At 31.4% G+C, this 21371-nt stretch overlaps 1 protein-coding gene across 4 annotated transcripts in view; it reads left to right on the top strand.

Moving 5' to 3' along the window:
* Window positions 1-21371, top strand: part of LOC148622309 (GON-4-like protein) — a 97655-nt gene that overhangs the window by 34729 nt on the left and 41555 nt on the right. For all 4 annotated transcript variants that reach the window (XM_088572117.1, XM_088572121.1, XM_088572120.1 and 1 more), the window contains exon 22: window positions 4828-4965. In XM_088572117.1, the coding sequence (XP_088428243.1) occupies window positions 4828-4965 (138 nt within the window). The remainder of the gene's footprint in view (window positions 1-4827; window positions 4966-21371) is intronic.

Raw genomic sequence — 21371 nt, 5'->3', positions numbered from 1 at the left:
TGTATCACTTTCTGGATATTTAGCATATGTTAGTTTTACTTAAATAATATACAAAGTGAAAATTAAACTCTTACAAAACTTGAAATCAGTCAAAACTTAATCTTGAACAAGCTTGAAATACTGCATAACAAATCATGGAATAATTAAACTGAAGGTAAATTGGAAACCTTTTTTTAACTGACCTAGAAAAGCTGGAAACCTGATTGCACTACAGATACAAGTAAAAAACTGTCTAATCCAAAACATGAAAAAATGGACAACCTGTCTGATCAAAACCCCTAACAATTTGGACATCAATAAGTAATTCAGACCATGAAAAAAACAGAACCTGTCCAATGCAAATAATGAGCAATCATGCTTTATCCAAACCCTTTACAAACCAGAAACATGTCCAATCCAAGCCCTGAACAAATTGGATTCAATAAAAACCTAATTAAAATATATTATCCAGAACCTGGAAACCTTCTCTTACCAAAACCTTAACAAACTTTAAACTTGTGTAATCCAAGCCATTGAGTTTAAAACAGATTTTTTGTTGATACACTATAATTCTGTATTCATACTCAGAATCTCTAGTGAATAATTTAGGTGACATGCTTTTATCTTAATTCACATTACATGTAAATTGAACTGAAAATTGAGTTGTTTTCTTTGGAGAAATAATAGGTTTTCACTAATATCATCTGTTGTGAATTGGTATTTTAATGTGTGGGTGGCTGTCAGACTTTGTCAACCCTATGTATTGGACTTTCCTTAAAGGAATTTGATTAAAATTATTTTTTTGAATCTCTTGGTGAAATTGTTCTCTCCTCTGAATATAGTCTGTTCTTAGAGTCTAAATAATAGAGAAACTTCATTGCTTTTTTTCTATGGGAATAATTGAACAATGATGAATGAGGACATCTAAATAATAACGACATGTATATTGTACAGATCATCTTACAACATAGAACAAATTGTGTTTTGGTCTGTTCTTGGTCCTTTTAAATTACAGTATTTTAGAAGTCAGAGCATAAAAATAAATAGAATTCCAGCTGATACTGGTATACTTTTATTGTAATTGTTTGAGACATCTCCATAGAAGCATTAAATGTTTCTCCTTTTTAACCAAATATGTTATTGTATTCTGTCTTCATTTATGAGTGTCCAAGTTTTAGCTTTCTTTACCAGATTCATTAATGGAAAGAAGATCTCATGGGGATTCTTTGAAACAAAGAATACAATTTAAAGCCGATTCTTTAAGTATTTTGACAAAGATGATGATGATGATGCAAATGACCCAATTGAAGACTATGGTATCTGAGTCATTCAATTTAGCACTTATGTTTTTGGTACTTGTATTTCAGCTACAAACCTTTTATGTGCACCATAACTAGTAAGATAATTGAAACCTTAATAGTTTAATATAAATGACGAAATAAGCCTCCTATAAGTAATTAACTGATATTTTTCTATGATTGTTGTATGGTTGTAGACCTTACTTTATTTCCATATATTGAATTAATGATATTCAAGGTTACTTTTGGCCCAGAGATGATGATTCTTTCTATTGCTATGTGACCATTTAATTAAATAATTCCAAGAGAAGCAGTACATCTTTGATGACGTTTTATTGTCTGAAATTTTATTATGGATGCTTTTATTATGTTTCAGTTACTTAAAGATTCAACTTTATTGTTTTGCAGCATGAAATATCTCTGCTTGCACCTATTTATCGAGAATTTTAGGATCACCCAATTAACCAACAACTATTGATTAACTGGGGAGTGTCAGGAGTTTAACTTTTTAAAATGCACTGAGGTCAATTTATGAGGTATCTGTCTAAAGGGCTGCTGCTGTAGAAAACTTTAGAATTTTTTTCTCTTATTATAATATTCATTCAATATAGCCTTGTTGATTGAATAAATTCTTTCAAAAACTTAACAAAATACTTTTAGTTGTCAAACGTAAATTCTATCGACTTCTGTCATTGACCTATACAACCAGGAACAGTGTGCTATTTTGTTTTAAAAATGGTTATTAAGTTTACATCTGAAAATTTGAAAAGCTTTAGTGGGAAGATTATTGTACCTTGTAAAATAATTATTCTTTGTAATAGTTTAAGATTTTACAAAACATTGATTGGCTTGAGGTAATATTCATACATGCAGAATGATGAAGTTGCAGTTTTTCTTTGTTTGTCTTGTTGGGATGGAGGTAATGTGACTGAACTTTTTTTACTTCATGGTAATTCAATCCTCACAGGGTAGTTTTTTGGGAAGTGTTCTCTTAATAACTGGCCAAAAAAATTCAGAATCTAACACTTTTGAGAGAGCAAGACAAAGAAATTCCAATATTCAAAGCAAGATTTAAAATCTGATTGGACTATGTCCCATTAGAGAAGATTTAAATCCTACCTAGAGTATAGGAGATTTCCTAGTCTGCATGAGGTCAAACATGAAATTGGACCATGCATATGGAAAATACTGAGTATTCAATGTTTGAGTATATTTTTAAATTGCTTATACACCCTTTTTCAAAATACAAAAACTTGTACTTCTTACTTGCATTGACTGAACATTAAAGAAAAACAGTACCAAAAATCAATCAATCAATACATAGATAATTTAAAATTGAATGATAGGTTTTATGTACCATGCATACTAATTTAGGGGGTATGTAGCTATCATCCTGTCTGTCCATTCATCATAAGCACAACTTATTATAAACAATGGTGAAAATTAGATTAAAACTTGTGTTGTTTTTTTTACATTTTGTGCCCTATGAGGGGAATTAGGATGTGCATTAATCCTTAAAAAAATGTGTATGGGTGGATTGCTGAATTTCAAATTTTATGCAATAAAGTGTCCAAACCAGAGTCCATAATGAATTTTAAATCCCTATGCTTAAGTGTGTCAAAAAGTAATATTGTGTCCATTCTTGCCCCAGCTGTTCAGGGTTCTCCCACTGTGGTCTTATTATGCTTTGCTCTGGGAAGCTTTTTTTTTTACCTGGTCCTACTTAATCCATAATGATCAAATATCCTGTCTGTTGATATAAGTTGATCACGAGCATCAATATTATGTTCAAAAATCAAGTTTCACAAAACTTTATTGACACATACTGTAGCTGTTGGTACAAACTTGTCTCAGGCTGAAAAAATGTTCTGTTGAAATGGAGAATTTATTGTTTGATTGTGAAACAAGAAGATCAAATGTTATAACAAAGTATAGCACATTATAACCACACTTAAAAACTAATGAACACCCCTTCCCACTCAATCATCCTTCACTTCTGCTGGAGAGAAGTAGAAATAATTCCTAGAAACAGGTTTGATATTATGATGAAGAGGAGTATAATGAGTAGATCTACATGTATATTTTGTCAGACCACTTGAATGTTGGACGATATCTTGTGTAAACAAACATGAAGCCATGAAACACATTCCTAAATCATTAAAATGAGCATAGTGTTATCCCCAAAATATAAAATATAAAATTTGACACAAGGGTACAACCTGAATTTGTTAAATTCTTTCAAGTATGCTGAGGAGTACAAGATTGCTTATACTAGTAGCCATTGCTGGTATAGAAATTACCAGAATATTTGACTGACATGTAATCATATAAACTATTTTTTATCTTTCTTTAACTTTTTCAATGTTTAGTACTTTGTATTTGAAAGGAAATAGTTATATTTTATTGTAATTTAATATTCGGTCGAACCTCATTAAGTCAAAATCGAAGGGACCAGTCAAAAATGTTTGAGTTATCAGAGGTTCAAGTCATCCGAGGTCAAGTATAACCAAGAAATAGTTGGGTTGATGATTGTTTCTGCATTTACATTATTTTTTGTGTACATGTATATGTATTTCACTTAACTGTACTTGATGTCTTGCGTTTCATATAGGAAGACATTTTCTTTGTGTGTTGTATATAATGTTTTAAATACTGAATTGCATTGAGTGTTTTAGGGAAATTTCCTTTTTATTTTTTCTACATCAAAAACATCATAAGTTCATAACATGCTGCTTTGTATGATTCACAATCAGGCAGAGTATCATCAAGCCATATGCTCTACATTACTACGATAAAATTGCAGATTCACTATACTGAGAAACGAATGTAGTCATTGAAATACTCTTACTTCGTCTGTTTGATGTTTGATAAAATGTTCAAATACCATTACAATTCATCGGTAATTAAAAAAATTTTAGCAAAATTACGATATTGTTTCTAGAATGAATTCCCACATGCTATTTGGGATTAATTAAATACACAAATCAAGCCAGAAAGAGTGTCAACAAATAATTTCAAAAGCCAGCTTATCCTTACAAAAGCACACTTTGATCATGGTTTGTAATAAAGCAATCAGTTTTCTGACTAATTAGTTGACTTTGAGACATCAGGGCTAATTAATCTTAAAGTCCTATTGAGGGGACTGGTTGAAAACCACAAGTTATCTGAGATTTCCATACTTCTAAGTTTGAGTCATCTGAGGCAAAACTGTATTGGGGTAAGGGAAGTTTTGCTGGGACTTTGAAATTAGCTTTAGTTATCTGAGATTTCGACTCTTCCAAGTTCGACACATCTAGGTTCGACTGTATTTAAAATGTTTTAACAGTATTTTTCTTATAAGATTTAAAGGCTATATTAATAACAGTTTTTCTATTTTCCAGAATATAAATGAGTCTGTCACCAAAAAAGTATTGACATTGAAATTAAGCATATGCACATTAAAATGAATTTTGACCTGCCCTTAAGACACATTCTTTTGAAATAGATATATGTTGAGGTAATTTGAATATTGATGATGACATCTTTATTTGATGTCTATTGTATTTTCCAGAGAGATGACAAGGACATTGTCTTTGCTCAAGCTTATCTGAACAGAACTAAAGAGGCACTTAAAGGTGATACAGTTAAATATGAACAGTTCCTAAAGATATTATATGATTTTGGGAAGTCTGAACAGTCTCCAGTGAAAGTAAGTACTATTATTTAGTAGTTATTTATTGTTACCATGTATTTTATGCTCACTGAAAAGTTTGATTTGGGTTTTGCTTATCAATAACAGAAATAGTACAGACGGAAGAGATTGTCACTGACACCAAAAGTAATCATGTATTGATCCCATGGTCCAAATCTTAGAAAATGATGACATGTCAAATTTGTTGGTCAGTTTATGACTCACTTATGATACTTTCTGTAAATTGAAGCATTCTTCTCCATTTATAAGTGTAAACTGCAGCAAACCAAGTTATATTGTATAACCTATTAGAAACATTCCTTAAATAAAAGCTGAATTATTGGGAGTCTTTGATATTATTGATCTAACCGTGTATTTGAATTTTCAATTTTGGTCCTGTTTCAAATTTGTTGTGACCTCAGAAACCTGTACCAAATATTTAAGCATCATCTTTGAGATGTATCAAGCTTGAATATATTACCCAAATTTGCCCAAAATGTTCAGTATTTTACTTCTTTCTTCATATCAAGTTGTACCATACAGAGCATTTTAACTTTTCCTCTAAAGAGTTTCTCTGTTCTACTTTTTCTTAGCCTACTCATTTCCTAAATATGCTCGTGTATAATAATAATAATTTTAACATTGCTGTGCAGATGTTGAACTAGCAGTTCAAAATTTCTGGGTAAAATTTCCTCTGAAATTTTGGACTGATATATATAAAAAAATTACTTCCTTATTTTCTGCAGATAAGAGCATTCCTAAATGTGATTTTTATTTTAATTGAAATATTAAAACATGATATCTCTTCTATAATGTCTGTCAGTTTACAGTCAGTTTCTTTAGCAGTGACATAACACTGATCAGAAGCTGTTAAGAATGGCAAGCTGATGTTATTTCAGAAGTTGTTACACTTTGTTCTCTTATTTATGTGCATTACATAACATATATTGTAATTAACTGAGGAACTAATTTTAAACCTTAATCTGAAAGTCAATGAGAGATATTTGAATGCATTAGGAGGACATTCAAGCACAAAGTGGTTGACATTTAAGTCGAAAGGAGAATGGCCAATTTGAGCATGTGATGCAAAAGGGTTGTATTACATTTGCACTATTATTTACTAATAATCTTTTGACTATTGAGCAACTTCAGCAATTACAATTTGCTTAAAAGTGCATTTTGCTTTCAAAATTATCATAACTATTTTACACATTAATTTAAATTATCTTAGTGTCACCATGTGAGGAGGTTGGATTTAAAGTAGACCTTGTCTTTTGCAGTGGTATATTTAATCATCGATTAAAATCTAAAATTTTCAGAAAATGTTCTTTATGTACACCTAAAGGCCATGCGAGCTGTTGTCACCACTTTGCGTCTGTTGTCATCTGTCATCATTAGCTTTTTTCAAACATCTTCTCCTCTGAAACTGCTTGACCAATTGAAATGAAATTTGGCATGGCCCAAATTTTTTACCGAGGTTATCAAATCACTATATAGGCATTTCTGACATTTTACAGTGCCTTAGCTACTCTGTTGAACTTACAGCATTCATCAGTAGATACTGTTTTTCAGTAATTTTTTGTCAAACATGGTAAAAAAGCATGATACCTTTACTTACTTAGTCAAACTTTCAAAACAATGTCTCAGTAATCTTAATAAAAACAGCTTTATTTAAACATTAATTACATGTACATTGCCTAAAATCCCTGAATTTAAAGATAGGACAATTGTTAGACATACTTTTTACAAGTTGTGTATTTTTTAAATGAGCATATTTTGCAAGTAATAAATATCAAAGAATGGAATCATCTTTTGTGGGTACCTTTTTAAGTGCTTTTTTTATTCATAACAAAGGTAGCAAAAATTAGTAAACCATGACAATAACTAAATATAAAAATTGTGGATGTGGTGTGATTGCCTATGAGAAAGTCATCTATTAAAAGCCAAGCAATAAACAATTCAATATCTACAGGTCACCACATGATCTTCAATTATGTGCAAAACCCATACCATAATGCAAGCTGTAAAAGGTCTCAAAATAAATGAAGTGAAACTACATACCCCACTACCGACTTGGGACAGTGGTGGGGAATAGAACAAAAATGACATTCCAAACTGAATGGATAGTACTTCTACGGAATCAGGGGAAAGCAGTGTCACTGTGTAATAAATTTTAATTTTAATATTCGCATGTTAGTTAATTTTGTTTACATTCTTGAACAATCTTCCATTAAAATGTCACAACATTTTTCTCTTGTGAGGTTAACTTAATTTGATGTCACTGACACAAAATTTGAAATTTAATTGAAAATAACAATGGCGAGAAAATCTATGAATAGGATAATCAGTTATTGTAGTATAACTACTCCTACATTATTGGAGGTATAATTACTCCTACCTACTTAGAGGTATAACTACATTTTGTACTACCTACTTGGAGGTATAACTACTCCTACCTACTTGGAGGTATAACTACTCCTACCTACTTAAAGGTAAAACTACTTCCACCTACTTGGAGGTAAAACTACTCCTACCTATTTAGAGGTATAACTACTCCTACCAACTTAAAGGTATAACTACTTCCACCTACTTGGAGGTATCACTACTCCTACCTACCTGGAGGTATAACTCAGTGCATTTTCTGCACATTCATTATTTCTGGCTGTTTTGTTTATTCACTCATTTTTATTCATTATTCTATAATTTTTACATTTGATGTCCTTAAGGCTGTCTGTGGATTACATTACTCTAAAGAGAATGATAAATTGTTTTCTAGCAGGTTCAGTATCTCTATGCCGTCTCAGGAGACCACGTGCTTTGGCCATTTTTCAACATCTGTAAAATCCAACTCTGATATAATTATAGCATCATAATGTGTTTTGTATACTGTCTGATACCATATTTTAATGATGAGAACCAAGTGACTTTTACATTAGGTTTAACATGACATTGATTTGATTATATAATCTTTAATCAGTATAAATATTAGCAACTTTACACATAAGATGTGATTGTATGAATTGATGCATTATTACATTTTAGTTTTTTTTTTCTTGGTTTGCAATAAGAAATATAAGGAATGTATGTATGAGAATATTGGATTCATTTAAAGATTAAGACAAAAATTTTGATGTGTTATGTAGGTCTGGTTGGTCTCTTAAGATCAACTACTCCAGATGAATAAATGGTAATCTTAATTAATCCTATCACATGTGACTAACTCAAGTATAACTACTATCACATGTGACTTACTCATTTATAACTACTATACATCAAGAACATAACAAAATTTTAAAGAGCTTATTTTAGATACAAAATGTCATCAGAAAGATTTCTAATGAATTCAACAACTACTTTCATGTGTTTTTTACCAAAAAATTCAGTGAAATTGAATACACATGTAGAATGATTTACAGTTTAAAATTTGGTACACCCATGGTCTCGAATTTAAAACTTGGGAAAATGTGATCAAAGATCATTAAAGGATACCCTGATTCACTGTACCAGTAAGTATATAGTTAAACTATGAACAGAGTTGCCAAACGGAAAGTTGATGTTGCTTCAGTCTGAAATACAATTCCAAAATATGGCATACAAATTTCAAAATATCAATAATTAAGTAGCTTTGACTAGTTATTAAGAGAAAACTTTGGAAAATCGACAGATACCATTATAACTATATACCTTTCACAGAGCAAGAGATATTAAAAGAAAGTGTACTTTTAATTTGTAGATGAGGAATGAATGAACTTGAAATATTTTTCCAAAAATTCATTTGTACTGAAGTTAAGATCTCTACTTGTTTTTGTGTAAACGTGATGTATTTATTTTTATTATTATCAGTTGAAATTTAAAAAGAAATGAGTGATTTTGAAAGACTTCTGAACTGTTTTGACTTCATCACATTTTGAATAGGAAAACTGATCTGAGAAAATGGTAATTTCATTTGAATTGGGAAAATTGAAATAAAAAAGGTTGGATTTATACTTGATTGTTTCATTAGTCCCTTGCAGTAGACATTAATGGATGGGTTACACAGACACTGAACACAGACATTATAGAATGATTGTCAGTTGAGGAAATTACAATTTTTATGATCAGTAGTTTGGTCTAGGTTACTTGAAAAAATAAATTGATATATACTCTCAGCACTTTTCTAGATAGAACTATGTTGTCAGCTTACCTGGATAAACAGGTCCATGTGAGCTTATGTCATCCCTAAGTATCCAACAACATTTTATAAACATTTATAAAAGTAGTGGATGTGGTATAGCTAATTGTATATATTCTATGATTATGTGGATTCAAAATGGTAGCCAGCATGTTTTTAATCAAAGTATGAATTTTCACAGTAGCTGTAGATATAATATGCAAAGGGAAAGGGATTGTCATGTATCTATACAACTTGAAAAGAATGCTACTTAAATTTTGTCCATTCAAAAGCCTTGGAGCCTCTTGTTATGACAGTGAAATCTGTTATCTTACTCAATAAAAGAATTATGTGTTTGTTTTAAGGCATTATAATATGAATTCAGTTTAGATAGTGTCTGACCCAACCCTCAGAGAAATATAATATTGTTAGTTCACACCATTAGTGAACAATTGATACAGAAGTTTTAATGTTTTCTTTTTGCAAGTGTTTATCCAATATTTGTAGCAAAGTGTTGTTATAAGGACCTGCTGCTGATTTTCACTGTTTTTATGCTGTTGATTGTTTAGTATGGTTTTTTTAATCTGAAATAAGAAAAGTAAAAAACTAAATCCTCTTGAGCATAGAATATTGTACAGAGTACTAACCTTTGTGACTAGATATCACCAAGAAGTTACATCGTTTCTCTTGTGGAATAAAAAAATTGCCATATTTAAGAATTATGATAATATGTGGAATACTGTTGTCATTGTGCATTGTCATTGATGTTGTCCATTTGTATAGCATTGTCATTTGTGTTGTCTATTGGTCTGGCATTGTCATTGGTGTTGTCCATTTGTGTAGCATTGTCATTGGTGTTGTTTATTGGTATCGATTGTTTATGCTGTTGTCTGTTGGTATAGCATTGTTTATGCTGTTGTCTGTTGGTATGTTATTGTCATTGGTGTTGTCTATTGGTAAAGCATTGTTTATGCTGTTGTCTGTTGGTATGGTATTGTCATTGGTGTTGTTTATTGGTATTGCATTGTGTATGCTGTTGTCTGTTGGTATAGCATTGTCATTGGTGTTGTTTATTGGTATTGCATTGTGTATGCTGTTGTCTGTTGGTATAGCATTGTTTATGCTGTTGTCTGTTGGTATGGTATTGTCATTGGTGTTGTCTATTGGTAAAGCATTGTTTATGCTGTTGTCTGTTGGTATAGCATTGTCATTGGTGTTGTTTATTGGTATGGTATTGTCATTGGTGTTGTCTATTGGTATAGCATTGTCATTGTAGTTGCCCATTTGTATAGTAATGCCATTTTTGTTGTCTATTGGTATGGTATTGTTATTGGTGTTTTCTGTGGGTATGGCATTGTCATTTGTGTTGTCTGTTATTATGGCATTGTCTTTGGTGTTGTCAAATGGACTGGCATTGTCATATACATTGTCATTGTTGTTGCCTGTATACAATAACTGCACTAGTAGTGTGGCAATATACTCAAAGGTAGCTAAATGGTAAGGCATTGATTCCAACTATCATGAAATGACTTACTTGTTTTATAAGGAACATTAGCAAAACTTGATTATTATTGTCATGGGAATTGGATCAGGTCAGCAGGTTGTAAACAACACTACATTGTTAAAATATGAGGTACAAACACAAGGAAATTATCTGTCTTGGTTGTGGATTGTGAAAGACTGCTGGAATGCTCTGGTCTATTATATAGGGTTATTAAAGTATCTAGCCCTGGTAACAGGCCACAATCTGTCTCTTCATGTCCTTAGTCTTAATCTTTGTCTGTGTCCCAGAAGCAGACAGTGTTGGGGTTTTTGTACTCCTTGGGGACCCTTTGGATAATTTATTGGTTAAGTGCCCCCCCCCCCCTCCCCCGTTATGGTAACAGATGCTGCACGTGCGCAAAAGTGATAAATGGGGGCTAACTGGAAGGAGATGGTGGCACCCAGTGATTGAACATGTACATGGTACAATTAAAGGAAATGGACTAAATGGAACCTATTCTGAGGTAACGATATATCCCTTACACAATGACCAATGAGAAACGGGATGAGAATGGGATGGACATACTAAAGAGGGGACCTGACATTGGGGAAACAGTTTGGATGAATTTGTATTTGTGAACTTCCCAAAATACATAACAACAAAGAATAGGATGCACACATACATAATGAGGAAATTGTGTGTTTCTATGGCATTCACATAAATATTCTACTCAAACTATAGAGGAAACAATAAAAGAAAGTGTTTGAGTAGAACCATAGGTTATCTGAACATTTACATAAAGTCTAACAGTCTTACCCTTAAAGGGAAAGACCACCTTTGTATTAAGTTCAGCTTTAATGAAAAAGCATACCCACGAAACCAAAAATAAATGATCTTTAATGCAAAATGTGCTTTTGTAGGATGCACAAGGTATGTAACATTCGAAATCTTTGAGATATATGTGAATAGCCATCTTGCAAAACTTTTTGATCTGAAGGAATCAATAGTGTTGATCATACACAGACTTAATTGATTTTTACGGATAGCTTTTGATTATTTTTTGACTGACTGGCAACACAAACACTCTTCAGAAGTAGCCATTAGATTTTCCTCAGAAATACTAGTCTTCTTAGACTTTTTGCTGGAAATGCCATGATTCATCAATGTTTTCTGACATTTGCTTACATCCATAACTGCAGAAGTGTGTGGCTTCTGCTACTTGCATTTCAATGCAAAATTTGGTAAAGTATGTGGGAAAAATTCAGATTTAGTAATTGGAAATTGCTGCCTACTAAACATTTTTGAAGCACTGTCTGTTCCAGGAAAATTAAACCCATGTTGATAAACTGTCCTTTTTACAAAATTTGCAAGTCGTCCAATTCAACTTGCAAAAGTGTCTTTTGGATATTTGAAATACAATTTAAAAGACATGAATAGTACATGGAATTAGACATTCTAATTAGAACAACTATCATGAATTATATAACTTTGGTTTAAGGAATCAGTTAGAAAGATAGATATATTCAGACAAAGAACAATTCCCTGCTCATAACAAGTTTCTTAATGGTGTGAAATACAATCCTCTCTAGTAACATTCAAAGAGAGTGGCTTCTTATTTGCCTGTCTAATGTATTTTGTCAAGCAAAGGAGTGCTCCTAGCAATAAATCTGACTGGATAGCATATATAACCTTGACTAGTTGGATTTATATGACAATTTTAGTCCATTATTATTTTATATTTTACTCCATATTGAAATTTTAAACCAACTTATTTGAATGGAATGGCTTCTTGGTGGCTTTATGATTTGTCAGTGAGCATGATATGGATATTTATTGTTTTATTTTTTGCCAAATCATGTTTTTTATCCTTTGCTGGTTCCAATGACTACATTTTGGTATCATCTGGATTTTTTTTGTATGAAAAAAAAAACTTTTTTCATACTATAGCACTAAGTCTATTTTTGATGGGATTACAGACTGTTTTTTTTTTTCAAATTATAAACAATATACAATATGTACTTGTAGCAAGGCATGGTTTATTGGGGAAATCTAAACTTTTTTCTTCTTTATTCTTTTTGAACAAAAGTTATGGAAAAAAAACTCTCAAAATATGGTATTTCAGTACTTGTTGAATACTTTGTAGTTGTATAGACTTTAAGTGATGAAAACAGGCAAAACTGAAAACTGGTACAAAGAATAACTTTTTCAAAGGTTTCAGAGCAAAATTAAAAGTGCTTATATGTTATACCCCACTTTTTTCCACACACACACACACATTTTGTTTATTGGGTGTAGAAGATGCATGAATACTTTATGAAATGTTGTTTGTGCATATGAAAAAAAATGAAATTAATTTTATTGGAACAATTTTCTTGTTTCCAGAAAAAAAACATACTTGATAATGATATGTTACTGTCTAGACACATTACTGAAATAGATTTACCCATTTGGAATGAGTTAATTATGCTGTATGTATAGTCTGCATTGTTATATATACACCAGAAAATGTACTTTCTCATCTATTATAAAAAAAAAATCATTAAAGAAAGCAATATATAATACAAATAATTAGTGTGCTGAGTTAATGCAATTTTGAATTTTAAATTCAAGAAAACAATTTGTTTTTGATAGGGTTTTTTCCTTATTTTTAATGTTATTTCTTCAAAAAAAATCTCCTCTGAAACTACTTGATCTACAGAGAACCAAATTTGGTATAAAGGTCTAAAAGGTATTCTGCATAGAATTGATGTGGTGATTTTTGATCCATCAAAAACATGGTCACCATTACTGAAAGTAGAACATTGGGGTCAGACAGAATTTTTTCGCATTTATCTCAAAAACTGTTAGGTTTTGCCGAATTATAGCAATTGTTGAAATGATTCGCATTATAAGACCTACAAAAGTCAGCATTGCCCTTGAAAGGTGAAAGCAATTTTCAGCGAATATCTTGAAAACTATAATAAATAAAAAGAAACTTTCAGTTGATGAAATGATCCTTATGATAAGTCCTACCAAAGTCCTCTTTGAGTTAAAATTGTCAGACAACTCCTTGTTAGAATTATTAAAGCAGGTGAGCGATGTTGGTTCCTGGGAGCCTCTTGTTTAAAATGCACATGGCTATGCAAAATTTTAAGGTAAGTGTAGACAGCCAAAACTTTTCTACCTGGTGGAATCATTGGTGTTTGTCAGACCTTTTAGATTTTTACCAATAGCTTCTGATTACCTTGTGACATCAGTAAGTTGGTTTGTTACTAATACTAGTACTGCAGATTAATATGTAAACAAAGAATGTTCCTATATTTAAACATTTCTATGTTTCTGTTTTTCTAGTCACCAAAACATGCTTTCTTGTCAAGATTTTAATTGCACAAATGACAAAAGAGAAATAATCAAAAACTTCTTTGATGGGGAACACTAACACTCAGTGTAAGTATAGCCATTAGATTTTCTTCAGAAATACAAGTCTTTCTGCTGCAAATTCCACCATTCATCAATGCTTTCTGAAATTTCCTTTCACATAGTGCCTCAGTTTGTTTTTTTTGTATTCTTGCTCAAAGTTATAAGAAACAAGTCTCAAATTTTCCCTTTCTTCATACATCATAACCAAATACCTCTTTATCTTTACAAACCAACTTCTATATTCTTTATATAAACTCCAACATTAAGCCAAGGAAAAAATACAGAATCATGTATGATTGGTGTATATTATTAAGAAAAGAAATTTACATGAAAAAAAAACCCAAATGAACAATAAGGAAAGGAGAACGGTGAATTTGAAAGCAGGCTGACTGTAAATATGTATTTTATGAAGAACTAAATGGCTTAAGTTGCTGGGTATTGACAACTAATGTTTTTAAAAAAATATCCCTCATTTTATCCATCCATTTGGGCAGAAATTCTGCATAAAAAGGCTATGTTTTTTATATGCCCCTGCAGCATTCAGTTGTGGGGGGGGGGGCATATTGGTTTACCCCTGTACATCCGTCCATCCTGTTCAGAGTATACTTTTCAGAATGATTATAGAGTATATGTCTATACCGGATATCTATTCTACAGTATTTAAGATAGGTAGTAAATAATTTTGAATAATCATGAAGATTATAAACAATTAGCAGAAGATCCTACATACAACAGTGGATCAACATTAGATTTAGTGTTTGTTCCTGTAGACCAATGCTATCAAATCAGGACATTTTCAACTTCTTTATCTGATCATAAAATTGTCACCATTCTAAAGAATTAAAGCTTGTAAGTATAAATTGACTTTTATATATGTCAGAAAATACATGCGGGGGCATCAAATGTGTCTCTCAGACACAAGTCTTCTCATAAATGAATTTTGACATCCAAAAATTATGTGGTAGCTGTGTTAAAATGGAGTGTGGGGACATCCCTTTATCTAGTTTTTTATTTAAATATTTAAGCTACTTGGGTGTATTTTAGTTACTTAATTAAGGGCTAAAGTTAAAAAAAATGTATATTCCGAGAACCGCATGTTGTAGAGACATGGGACCCTCATCAATGATCTTTGGTCCATGTGACCTTTCATTTGCATCCATGGTCAAAGGTCACAGAGTGCTAGTTTTTTTCCCTTCCAACATTTACTTTGACACTGCCCTATTTCATCATCTTTGAAGATGTCATTACGAAATTTGGACCATCGACACATCTCATTTAGGACATTTACAGGATAACCCCATGAAGAATTTCATCATCTATTGTAGAAGTTATCTCCCGCTTATTAGGGTCTTATCAACATGGTCAGTGTGGTCCCTCTAACTCATTTTTCAGGATATCATTATCATACTTGGTGAACATGTAGATGTCATCATGTTCTATTAGAAAATGACCCTGCTAAGGATTTCATTATCGTCTTTAAGGGGTTATGTCCCCTTAAAACAATTTCTTTTAATTGGTCATATCTTGAAAACCATAATAGATAGAATCAATCTATAAACTGTTTCATGTACACCAGATGAATACCTAATTAATAAACATAAATATGTATTTTATTATCAGACCATATAGGAGTTATGTCCCTGAAATATTATACTTAAGTTTTTTAAATTTATATTTCGAGAACTTGAAAGTGTAGAAACATTGGACTTTCATCAATGATCTTTGGTCCATGTTACCTTTCATTTGCGTCAAAGGTCATAGAGTGCTAGAAAGCTTTCTCACTGCTAACTACAGGCTTTGATATTAAGAAAACGATAAGAGATAAGTGCATACATGCAGCATATGAAATGACCTTCTAGATAAGCCATTCGTTTTGAGTTTACACCTGTCAGACCATCTGTTCAAAAGTTGTGAGAATTTCAATGTTTTGCAGAATCCGGTATGTGACTTTGACATAATTGTATGACCTTGACCTTGTTAGTTTTATCAAGGTGAAGTAATCCTTAGATGTATGGTGGTAGTTTTATGTTTCTACGACTTCTGCTTCTGGAGTTTGTTATTGCACCATATTTAAATAATTAGTTTGATCAAAATGAGCTCTGCAATTGCCCAAATTGTTTTGTAGTTTTGTTGCATATGTTCTGTAGGTTATCATACAGTTTTCAGATTTGAGATATCTTGTCTCGGTACGGATCTATAAAAATTTTATTTTTTCACAGCGAGGGTATGTATTTTGAAATCGACACACATATGATCAGTACACAGAATGGAAGATCTACTCAAGTACAACTGTTTGACAAAATACCAAGGACCAATATAAAAAACCAACGATACTACAACAACTTAAAAAATGTTCATATTTTCCAGTGGTTTTATACATTTCATCAATACCTATTTATAGATTTGATAGTGTATCATTTTTTTCAACCTTGTCGAAGAGGGTCATGTGATATATCATTTTGAAGGTCTAAATGAGTACATTTAAAAAAATCAGAGTTTCCACCTCGATAAATAATACGTGTTCGAAGAAAAGAGTCATTAAGTGCAAAAAATTTAAGTTCTTAGACAAAAAAATGAGTAAGATAAGATCAATGAGTGCAAAACGAAAGTTTTTTTCATATAGTTAGGTTGTCACATATCAAATCAAAGGTCATTACATCTTAAATATCAATTTTTTGATACAGAAAAAGAACCCAGTTGGTGTTATTAAGTGCAAAATTTTAAATATCAACGAAAGTAGGGTTGTTGTATATCTAATGAAAAGTCGTCAGGTTTACATTACAAAAATAATGTTGGAAACATCGACAATTGCATTTGACTAGGTTACCAACTGCAAAAAACAACAAACTTTTGTAGAACGTAGCATGTTATATATCAATCCAAATGTCTTTACATAAATATTTCAAAAATTAGTTTTCAAGGGATTGTTTAACAAACAATTGACATACTAGTGTTACATTTATGATTCATTAAGATCTATTTTTAGATTTTTTAGTGGAAGTGGGGACTCCCCCTTACTAAAAGTAGCATTATGAACAACCAAAGCCAATCACAGGCAACGGCCACCACTGCTATTTTAAGAACACAAGAATATAACAAGAATAAATTCCATTGATTACACGACAATCAGGCATAAACTACAAACAAACCTAAAACAACAAAATATCAAGATTTATCACTAACAATAAATTGATAGCCTTGATTTGTACAATTGTTGTTTAAAGTCAGAAATAATTAGTTTAACTTAAATAATTGTCTTAATATTATGAGACCATAGTTTTAACATCATTATACAATCTCTATCATTAAAGGTCAGATATGTAAGTTTAATGGATGAAATAGAATTAAAGTTTTAAGTTGTCTTTCCCTTTAGTCACTGATAATGATAATGACACACTGTGTTTGACACAAATTCCTTCCTTACAGTACTAGAATATTGAATTACAATTTTGTGTCCATTTTATATCTAATTGTCTATTTCAACCTTTTAAGAATGTTTTAGCTATAGGTCTTTTTCGGTTCCCTTTCCAGCTACTTCTCTTCATCTTTGTCAGTTTTTTTTTTTTAATTTGTTCATTTGAAATATTTCATATTTATTAAGTCAGACACAAAATTTCAGATTTTGTAATTGCAAATGTCTGGAATCTGTGCCTCCTTTTTTCAGTGCTAACAATAAGCAACAAGCTCAAAGGCTAAGTCTAAATGTAGCTTTAAATTTGGAGTGTATAAATTGAAGGAAGTTTACTTAAACTGATAAGTACGTAGCCTACATGTTTAAGATGTCATTTGCTTAAAATTCCTTGAAGTCATAAGGAATATAAAAAAAAAAAAACAAGAGGCTCCCAGGAGCCTGAATCGCTTACCTGGTTAGATTTTTGCCTTTCAAAGGCTATAAATTAAACAAGGATTTGTCCAAGAATTTTGGCTCAAGAAGACTTTGCTAGGATTTGCCATAAGGATCATTTCAGCAATTGAAATATTCTTTTTTTCTATCATAGTTTTCAAGGTATTGGCTGAAAACTGTAAAAGAAACTGTCATTTTTCACCTTTCAAGGGCAATTACTCTTACAAGGAGTCGTCTTACAACTTTGATCCTCGTTGACTTTTATAGGACTTATATTAAGGTTCATATCATCAGTGGCAGAATTTGGAAATATATGAGAAAAACGTCTGACTGAACCCTTTGTTATATTTTTAGTAACTTTGGCCATGTTTTTCCACATATCAAAAACCCCATATCAGTTCTATGCAGGATACCCCAAAGAACATTCATACCAAAATTGGTTCTGATTGATCAATTAGTATTGGAGGAGAAGAGTTTTGAAAAATTGTTAATGGACAACCATGACAGTGGCCAAGTGTTGGCAATAGCTCACATGGCCTTTTGCCAGGTGAGCTAAAAATGAATTTGGTATTATAGCAGAAACAGTAACAAACCACTAGTGTATTGGTAAATTAACAAATGTTCTGGTTTGTTTACCTAGTATCTTACCAGACAGTGCTTAGGGCCCTCTCGAGATGTCCATTTTGTAATAACAGTGTTCACAAATTAAAGTACTTTTTACAGTACACTAAAATCAAAGGATCGGAATTTTCCATTTTTTTTTTCTATTGAATTTTTTTTTAGAGAGGTTACTCTTGCAATCCCCCCTCTTTTTTATATTTTCCCTTCATCTGAAAAATAAATTTTGTAAGTGCCACTCCTCCTAAACTGCTCACTTAATTTTGATAAGATTTTAAAAGAAGCTGAGACATCATACAATAATGTGCAAGAATTATATATAACTAGGAGAGGAGATAATCTAAAGACGATCTAATTAAGATGTACATGAAAGAAGATAATTATTGTCTACTAAGAGGGTTTACTTGTTAAAACCTTGTGGTTACCACATATTATTCAAGTGATAATATCGAAATTTTATAGAAAGGCTATGCATCATATGTAGATGTCTACTTGTGCTTAAAGGAAGTCAGTTAATGCTGCAGTAGGAAATAATTCATTATTTATTTATTTATGGTTACATATTTTGACCAACCAACTCTTAAAAGGCTTAATGCATTTTCCAAATTTTATAGGAAGATTTTGATGTAGATGTGTATTAAGAAAGATAATTATTTGTCTTCAAAGGGATTTAATTTAACTTATGGGTTGTACATGGTAAAACCTCATATGAGCAACAATCTCATATACTACTCAGTGGATTTTCATGTAATTTTATAGGAATTAGGTATAATATGTAGATTTGCATGAAGGAAGATAATTAATGTCAATAGTCCCTTGCCTGTACTAAGAGATAAACCTTATAAAGACTTTCAGTTCATTTTTGTTACCATGGATTTTATTACATTTGTTGTCTGGGCCTTTCAGAGCTTACTTAAAGGTGTGTTTACACTTATTGAAACCCTTTTGGTGATTTCTTTAAGTATTCACTATTTGTATGAATGATATACAATTGTGCATTTGTTGCATTTCACCATATATGTTCCTTTTTTCTTTATCATGAGTTAAGTCACATTTATTTCTTCTGTTTTAACTAGTTGAGGTTAGAGTAAAATTTTTGCATTATTGACTTGACTATAAAATATTTCATAGTGGAGCAGAAGGAATGGTTACAAATTAATTTTATTAATATGATTCACTCCATGCTATGGAGAAATTATGGTATAATGTTTTAATTCCATCCATTAGTCTGTTCACCGATCGGCTCCGTGATGTAAACATATTTGTCTGATTATTTTATGTATGTAGTTTTATTGGCATAAACTACTGATGAAGTTTGAAAATTGGTTCTGATAAGTTAACAGTTCACTTGATTAAACCAAACTTTTCTAGAATAATGTTCCTTATATGTAAAGAAGCATTTGATATGTACATTGATATTTTTATATTTTGTTGTTTTCAATTAGACATAAAGTTTGCTGATAATTCGAGAGAGTAATTTAAGAGTTAAATGTTACTATAAATTAACAATATCTAAACCTATTTCCTTGCAAGACTATTTAATGTGGTTCTGATCTTAATATGTAGATCATAATTTTGATTAATTTGTTATAAAAAAGGTTCATATCACTTTGCAAGCAAGACAGTTGCAGCCATAAAAAATGCTAATTTTTCTACCAAGTCTTGAATCAAGGTGTTTCCTTGTAACGATTCTATTTGTCTACAGCTTAATCATTAACAAAATTATGACGTCATATTATGTACTGGGCAGTGCAACATATACAGACACTGTCAGACCCAAAATAACATACTGTCCTCCAGCTGTAGACAGAGTACTTACTGCCTCTGTTCATTATAAAGTTTGAAGAATAGACTCATTAAAAGTTTTAGGTGAATGGCTTCCGAACATTTTTGAGTGTTGTTATTCTGTGTTTTTCTTAGTACTTAAAAAATAAATGTCTAAGTAGGGAAGCTGAAGAACAAAATTAATATTTTCATCGTGCAATACTTATTTTTTTCTTGGTCACTACTTTTACACAAAATGTTGAGTTATAATGTGATGCCCACTAAAAAATTGTTTGTCCATTCATCCGTCCCTTTGCCTGTCCCAGGACAGGTTCCAGATCAATAAATGTTTTTTTGAATTTTGCACAGTTGTTTAGTATCGTAAAATAGATACAGGTTAAGTTTAATTTTTGCAAAATCAAAAATGTAGTTTTTGAGTTAGGTCATTTTTAACATTTGCCATCCCCCTTTTTTCACCATTACTTGGTGGGATGTTACTTGATGTTCCATTAATGCCATATTTTTAGCTCACCTGACTGAAGGCCATTTGAGCTATTGCTTGGATGCATTTGATGTCCGTCGTCTTTTACAATTTTTCAAAATTCTTCTCCTCTGACACTTGGCCAACTGGAACCAAACTTGGTATGAATGTTCCTTTGGGTATCCTGCATTGATCTGATGTGGGGATTTTTTATTCGGCAAAAAATATGGCCGGCGTTGCTAAAAATGGCAAAAGACAGTAGTTTTTTGCTTATATCTCATCAAATTTTCGTGTTAATCTGATAAGCCATGTTGGAGATATTGTCCTTTTTCTACATTTTTTTGCTATTTTTAATGTTATTTCTTTCAAAAATCTTCTCCTCTGACGCAACTTGACCAATTGGAACTAAATTTGGCATGAATGTTCCTTCGGGTATTTTTCATAAAACTAATGTGGGAATTTTTGGTCCGTGGAAAAACATGGCTGCTGTTACTTAAAATAGAAGAAAGACCATCTGAAAACTTCTTTTCTGAAATCAACTGAAAGCTGCATCTATATTATTTAGGAAATATTGGAATAATGATTTGTGTATTTAATCATCATAACAATTCAAAAAGAAAATATACAGTTATGGGAATTGGCATGTTGTTAACATTTCTTAACAATATAAGACCTTGATGTTATT

This window comes from Perna viridis, chromosome 3 (genome assembly GCF_037379345.1).
Source record: "Perna viridis isolate PV_CMFRI_1.1 ecotype Kerala chromosome 3, ASM3737934v1, whole genome shotgun sequence".
Lineage (NCBI taxonomy): Eukaryota > Metazoa > Mollusca > Bivalvia > Mytilida > Mytilidae > Perna > Perna viridis.
The sequence above is the reverse complement of the archived record's forward strand: the minus strand, read 5'-3'. Positions and strand labels throughout refer to the sequence as shown.